General features: G+C 43.5%; 1 protein-coding gene across 1 annotated transcript; it reads left to right on the top strand.

Moving 5' to 3' along the window:
* Nucleotides 1-473: 473 nt before the first annotated feature.
* LOC142194073 (chondroitin proteoglycan-2-like) lies at nt 474-6,138 on the top strand (the record flags this gene model as incomplete). The annotated part of the gene is made up of 6 exons (XM_075263099.1): nt 474-582; nt 652-834; nt 1,106-1,279; nt 2,289-2,462; nt 5,038-5,199; nt 5,968-6,138. Coding segments are annotated over 6 exons (828 nt in total), but the record flags the coding sequence as incomplete, so codon positions are not given.
* Between the last annotated feature and the right edge of the window lie 1,825 nt (nt 6,139-7,963).

Raw genomic sequence — 7,963 nt, 5'->3', positions numbered from 1 at the left:
TAATTAGTCCCACTGGTAGCATTCCCAAGACCAGTCACCATGAGATCATTCCATCTCATAGCAGTCCTAAAACTAAACCCTCTGAGACCAGCCCCAAGACCAGTCACCATGAAAGTATTCCTTCTCACACCAATCCTAAAACCAGTCCCTCTGGCAACAGCCCTAAGACAAGTCACTCTGAAGGTATTCCCTCACATAGCACTCCTAAAACCAATCCTAAAATTATCCCTAAGACCAGTCACCCTGAGGGCATTCCCTCACATGGATCTCCTAAAACCAAACCCTCTAGCAGCATCCCCAAGACCAGTCACCACATAAATATTCCTTCTCACAGCACTCCTAAAACTAGTCCTTCTGGTTCTGGTCCCCAGACAGGTCATTCTAAAGGCATTCCATCACATAGTGCTCCCAAAACTAATCCCACTGGTAGCATCCCCAAGACCAGTCACCATGAGATCATTCCTCCTCATAGCAGTCCTAAAACTAGTCCTTCTGGTTCCAGTCCCAAGACAGGTCATCCTGAAGGCATTCCATCACATAACGCCCCAAAAACTAACCCCAATGGTAGCATCCCCAAGACCAGTCACCATGAGATCATTCCTCCTCATAGCAGTCCTAAAACTAATCCCTCTGAGACCAAGCCCAAGACAGGTCACCATGAAAGTATTCCTTCTCACAGTAATCCTAAAACCAGTCCATCGGGCACAAGCCCTGAATCAAATCACCCAGAGACTATCCCCTCTCATAGCAGCCATAAGATAAGTGGTGTTCCTTCTCACAACATCCCTGAAAGCATTCCATCAGGGAGCAGCCATCCACATACTCTTCCCAAGGGTAAGTGTAAAGGCAGCCAAAAACAGACTGATTCTACCTAGCAGTGTGCATAACTTGGTGATTTATGATCTATATTGCTAAAAAAGCTAATTTATTAACTCTTATTGATTACTACTGACTAAGCTTTGTGTCCAACTATACATGTTTAGCACCAAAATGCTTTGCTGAAATATTTTATGCTATATCTTTGAAGAGGCACACAGCCATAGTTTTAGATGACAATATACTGGGTATTTTACTGACAGTTTAATGATTGTGATTTGTTTTTAAGGCAATACACCAACGTTACCTCCTGCTAAAACCCACAAGGAATTTTGTGCAGGAAGAGCCAGTGGTTTGTACCCTGTTGCTGGTGACAAAAATGCATTCTGGCATTGCTCAGATGGAATCACCTATAAACAATTTTGCCCTGCTGGACTTGTATTTGATGTGACTTGTGAATGCTGTAAGTGTTTGTGGTTCATATTACATGTAGGATCTTTGTAATTTATTTGAACCTATTTTACTGCTTTGACTTACTACTTACGCTAGGTTAACACCTGCTTAAAAAAGCAGTTGCCCGTGGAAACCCGTGGTCCCATAAATTATAATGGGGTCCACTGGGTTTCCGTCTGATTTCTACCCAAAGAGGGGGGGGGATGTGGAGAGAAATGTCCTGCTTGCAAGAGTTTTCTCCGCATTCTTAAAGCAGAATTGAGAACAGAACCCCCGAGCAGAAAAGTGAGTACATGTACATGTGTTGGAACATAGTGTTATTGAGGTGATTCCCCTGTATCTAATATATATATGCGCTATGTGTATCAGATCGCCAGATCTTTTACTGGCTAGACCTACAATCCCACGACAGTAAAAGAGCTGTTTGTTTTTTAACAGCCATTACATAGTTACTTTAAATTCACTGTATAGAATGGGGGCTATTCACATGACTGATTCTATGATGGTCCAGTTTAACAAAAATAGGTCATGTCCTTTTAGCTGGAGGGGGACATATCTGCTTCTAGTTGCCCCCAGTTTATTGTCCCCCTTCAGCTGCCCCAGTTTAATGTCCCCCTCTAGTTTCTGCTAGTTTATACTGGGGCAACAGGAGAGGGTCTTTAATACTGTGGGACATTTGGAAGGAAACGTTATAATGTGGGGGTATATAATGTTAGGGTGACTGTAGGAGGATTATACTTTGTGGGGGCACATGGAAAGATGATTGAGAATGGGTGGAGTCAGCGTAGAAGTGGGTGGAGCTAAATTTGCCGCGGCACACATGGCCTTCTAGAACTGTTACAATTTCTCATGTGGACCCATGGGAAAATTAATTGCCCACCCCTGAACTAGACATTCAATTTTTTTTTTTAATCTTTCAGTGTTTTATTTATTGAACTAACAAACTATATAATGTTCCAATATCTTTATTAACAAATAATTCTGTTTCATTATAATTATTATTTGTTTTGCCATTACAGGCAATTATCCCCCTGCACCACCAGCTAAAACCCAGAAAGAATTCTGCACTGGTCGAGCAAGCGGTCTGTACCCAGTAGCTGGTGATAAAAATGCATTTTGGAACTGTGCTAATGGAAGAACATATAAACAATACTGTCAAACTGGCCTTGTATTTGAGGAAAGCTGTCAGTGCTGTAAGTAGCTGAGATCTCTCTTAATACTGGTGTACTGAGAGTGGTAGTGGTAATAACAGGCACATTGCATTAAAAGGGATTTCCCATCTCACTGTTTCAGCAGCTTTGTATGCGCTCTCTTCTCACCTCCTGTATACTTCAGTAAGCTAGGTGGAGGTGGCTTTGACTGTTTGATGAACAGAATATACTATGATACCTCCCAATCATCCCGAATTCCGCGGTACATTCACGATTTCGGTATCCTGTCCCGCGGTCCCGGTTGGCGAGAGGAATGTCCTGGTTTCATCTCATTGGTGTCCTCCGGATGCCGATAAGCTGAATACATAAGTGAGTAAAGCAGGAGCTGTCACAGCTCAGCTCCTGCATTATCGCTGCGCTCCGGCTTCTGCATGTGTAGGCGCGATGTGATGACGTCACATTGCCCCTACAACTATGTGAGTGACCACGGAGAGAGTGGCGGGGGAGCATTGGAAGTGTGAGTATAAGAGATTTTTGTGTTAAACATTGAGGGGAACATAATAAAGAGTGCCCATGAAACTGGGGGCAGATGAAGGGGGGGGGGGGACGGCATGACACTGGGGCAGGTGAAGGGGGGGGATGGCATAAAACTGTGGGCAGAGATGGGGGGACATGAAACTGTGTGCAGAGATGGGGGTCATGAATCTGGGGGGAGAGATGGGAGACATGAAACTGGGGGAAGAGATGGGGGCATGAATCTGGGGGAAGAGATGGGGGACATGAAACTGTGAGCAGAGATGGAGGGGGAGGCATGAAACTGTGGGCAGAGATGCAGAGATGGAGGGGGGGAAATGAAACTGGCGACAGAGATGGGGGACATGAAACTGGGGCAGAGATGGGGGGGCATGAAACTGGGGGCAGCGATGGGGGGACATGAAATTGGGGACAGAGATGGGGACATGAAACTGGGGGCAGAGATGGAGGGGGGACATGAAACTGGGGTAGAGATGGAGCGGAGGACATGAAACTGGGGGAAGAGATGGGGGGACATGAAACTGGGGACAGAGATGGAGGGGGGACATGAAATGAGGGCAGTAGAAGGGGTTATATGAAACTGGGGAGAGATCGAGGGGGAAATATAATTTACGGGTGACTGTAGGAGGATTATATTGTGTGGGGCAAATGAAAAATGAACGAGAATGGGTGGAGTCAACATAAAAGTCGGTGGAGCTAAATTTGAAGCGGCGCGCTGTGCACATTTTGTCCCTCTTTCTACTCTTCATAAGTTGGGAGGTATGCACTATGAAGTATCACAATATAGACTTCACCTTTACCATGAGAGATTATTTATTATGATTACTAGAAATGTAATATAAATGTAGATCTAATATATGCACAGTAAATGTAAATTACATTACACATGTTTGTATAGCACACTTACCATGCTTCTAGGGAACAGACTCAATATACTCTTTGTTTTTTACTTAGAGAAATAACAGATGCAGCTCCTGGAGCCACTATCAGCAAACTGCAATTAGCTAAACTGATTGTCCTGCACGCAAAGCTGTAGAAAACAGTGAGAGCACTCAGTCCCCCCAGAGAGCAGTGACTCACGTCTTCTCTCCAGCTAGTCAGATAGGCTGAGCTCCATGGAAACGATGTGTAAACAATGGAGGGAATCAGTTCATATAGAAGGCAAACAAAGCAGCATTGCTAAAGCAATGTATTTAGTAAAATTCTTAAGGCTGAGAATATCTCTTTAACTCATATAAGTCCATTACCTATATTACAGTCCATAAACCATCAACTTCTCCCTGATGTAAGGTATTCATTAGCTAGGTAGTAGGGGATCTTTATGATCAGCTTCTCTGAACAGGGGGGAATATGGTATATAGGGCAGGATATATACGTCAGCTCATCTCAGTGCCAATTTACCATCTTCTCTGTCCATGCGTTATACTTACATCATCCTTCTTTAGTTATATTTGGCCAGATGTCCCAATTGGCTTATATCATCTGCCCTACTGCTATATAAATAACTTTTAGATTAATTAACAATAAATATATTAATATTTTATCTAATTATCGTGTGCTTATTGCCATTCCTGGGCCTTTTTTTGTTCTTTTAGGGCAAGTGTCCCATTGTGCCATTCATTCTAAAGATTTCATAAAATTCTACTCACAACAGAAAAAAAAAAAAAAAAAAAAAAAAATTTTTGTGAATAGTGGACCATCAGGTCACAATTACTGATAGACTAAAACCTAAAAATGCATCACAGTAGCTCGTGTTGTATGTTATATTTTGGAAATGTACTGCCTGTCTAAAAGGTTACACCCCCAATAGATTTGCCTACTTTGTAGCAAATTTTATGCTAAAACTGAGACTTAGCCAGAATCCACTTCACAGGTACTGTAAAACACAGCATTTTTTGCTGTGGTGTTTCCACCGCAAGCAAAACGCTGCATTTTCACAATGTGAGGCTCCATCCTAAACTATCCAGTTATTCAAAATTGATAGCCTTATAATTTCAGTTTTGGCTCTCCTGCCAATGATCTGTCGGATCTGCTTTGGAATTTTTACTTTTAAATCATGGATCATGCAATTTTTCTTTCAAAGGCAACTACCCTCCTCCTACCGTGAAAGAATTTTGTGCTGGGCGAGCAAGCGGCCTGTACCCTGTGGCTGGTGATAAAAATGCTTTCTGGAACTGCGCCAATGGAATTACTTACAAACAATATTGTTCTGCTGGTCTTGTCTTTGATACAAGCTGTGAATGCTGTGAGTAACCCTAATTCTGAAATTTACTTAAGTAGGATGTGTAATACTAGACTCTGTGGTGTAACTAGGAATGGTGGGGCCCCGTGGTGAACTTTTGACATTGGGCCCCTCCCCCGACAGACACCCCCCCCCCGACACACACACACGCATTATTATGCCCCATAGTAACCCTACACACAGTATTATGCCCCATAGTGGCCCCTGCACACAGTATTATGCCCAAAAGTGGCCCTGCACACAGTATTATGCCCCATAGTGGCCCCTGCACACACTATTATCCCCCATAGTGGCCCCTGCACCCAGTATTATGCCCCATAGTGGCCCCTGCACACAGTATTATGCCCAAAAGTGGCCCTGCACACAGTATTATGCCCCATAGTGGCCCCTGCACACAGTATTATGCCCCATAGTGGCCCCTGCACACAGTATTATGCCCCATAGTGGCCCCTGCACATGCAGTATTATGACCCCATAGTGGCCTCTGCATACACTATGGAAAAGGAACCCATTGAAGTCAATGGGAGGCTATTTTTTCAGCACTGAATCTGGCGCAGATTCCACACCAAATTCAGCACCATTTTCCTCCATGTGAATGCACCCTTATAGAGAATAATGCAGTAAAGTTTTCAGATTGTTACACTTCATCTCCTGTCCGTGAGGCATTCATATATCCACAGTGGGTGACATCTTCACCAAATATTGTGATGGGATACGCTCTTTTCAGAATATTGTATTGTTAAACAAATTTCTTTTTTTTTTCTTTTGCAGGCAATTACCCTACAGCCAGTGATTAGTAGAAGGCGATTTTATATTTTAATACCTGTAACAGGAAGTCACAAACAAGAACTTTTACTGAAAAGTCTATAAAGTTTCCAATAAAAAAGAAACCTCTCACTAATAAGCATTGTGTATTGTTTGGCATCTCAAAGACTCATTGTCTTCTCCTGGTTAACATTGAATGCTATGAAATTGGACGTAGTTTCCCAGAGTGTGCAGATCCATTTTATATTGTAAATGTGTCAATAAAATGGTAAATTCTATTTTTATCAATTGTTTTGTGGCTAGTTTTTTTTCATTTTTTTTTTTGAAAATGTAGATTGTGAGCCCCACATAGAGCTCACAATGTACATCGGAATGGTATCGGTATGACTGCACTGCCAGTCCCACTCTCAGCATAACGTTCAAGCTGGTAAATCCGGCTGACATACAGTGTTTCACATGTGAAATATGGTCGTATACTGCACCCCTTAAAGGGGTTGTCCCATCACAAGGATCCTATCTATACTGCTTGTTAATGTGGATGTAAGACTTTTCCTAAATATACTGCTTCAGCAAAACTGCTTTGTTTGTCCACTATCTTACTTTATTCAATTCATTGTGGACACAGCCCTTGACTTATCTGCTCAAAAGTCAAGTGATGTATCTGCTGCTCTCAGGGGGGAGGGAGGTGGGGCTAAGTGCACGGGAGCGAGCCTGTGTTTCTAGCTATTCCTGTGTCTACACCACATGACCTAGCTTCCTGCTCTCAGATAGGGGAGATGAGCTGCTTTCATTTCTGAACTCGTCTTCTGTTCTCCCAGTTATCAGGCTAGCTCAGGGGTAGGGAACGTACGGCTCTCCAGCTGTTGCAAAACTACAACTCCCAGCATGCATATTCGCTCTGCTGTTCTTGGAACTCCCATGGAAGTGAATGGAGAACGTTGGGAGTTGTAGTTTCACAGCAGCTAGAGAGCCGAAGGTTCCCTACCTCTGGGCTAGCTAATTCAATTGTGTTCACTATGGCAGAGACAGGCAGTCTCTGTATGTAACACAGAATGGAGTTGCTCCTGCCTGTACTTCATAGTCCAATATTGTGCATATAGTGTTGTTTGAGGACCTTTTATGACATCACAGGCCCTTCAGCCGCCCCATAGGATCACGCTGTGTGGTGGGTGGAGCTAAACACTAATTTGGGGGTGTAGCTAAACGGCAGGTTGCATGTGAAACCCCGCCCACCAAATGACGCAAGAAACCAGAAAGAAAGAAGATTTTACAGCAGTGAAGACTGGTGAGTATGCGACATGGGAATACCCCTTTAACTGCACGGCGCTTGCAGTTGTGCTGATAAAAAGTCAGCTTCCTCATAACAGCAAGCTGCCAGCTCTCCTGACTAGCAAGGATGAGCCTGCTGCAGAACCAGCATTGATTTGCCGCAGGCTTGTCCTTGCTAGTCAGGAGAGATGGCAGCTTGCTGTTACGAGGGAGCTAACTTTTTCTCATAGGAATGAATTGAGCAGCGTTGATTGGCCAGTGTACAGCATTCGGCCAATCAGCGCTGGTTCTGCTGGAGGCTCATCTGTGAGGAGGTGGAGTCTAAAAATCAGACCACAATGGAGACTGCTGTGTCCAATCTTAGACTCTGCTTCTCACACACAAGCCTCCGTATACCAATTTTTTTTTTTTTTTTTTTAAATGTATCACAATCTACATTTGTTTTTCCCTATCAGTATGTCTTTGTAGAATGGGAGGAAATCCACGCAAATATGGGGAGAACACACAAACTCCTTGCAGATGTTGTTCCTGGTGTAATTTGAACCCAGTACTCCAGCGCTGCAAGGCTAACCACTGAGCCATCATGTTGCTCCCTGGATTGTATACCAATTTTGTGCTGGTAAAAGGCTGAAGTCACTTCAAAGACCTCAATCTCTGATGGTAGCTCAGCTTAAGGGACTCGAACTTAATTTTGATGGGCTCACGTTAAGGGCCACAAAAGTGAATTTTTTAA

The sequence above is a fragment of the Leptodactylus fuscus genome, chromosome 2, assembly GCF_031893055.1.
Source record: "Leptodactylus fuscus isolate aLepFus1 chromosome 2, aLepFus1.hap2, whole genome shotgun sequence".
Classification (NCBI taxonomy): Eukaryota; Metazoa; Chordata; class Amphibia; order Anura; family Leptodactylidae; genus Leptodactylus; species Leptodactylus fuscus.
Note: the sequence above shows the minus strand (reverse complement) of the source record. Positions and strands in the feature narration are given on the sequence as shown.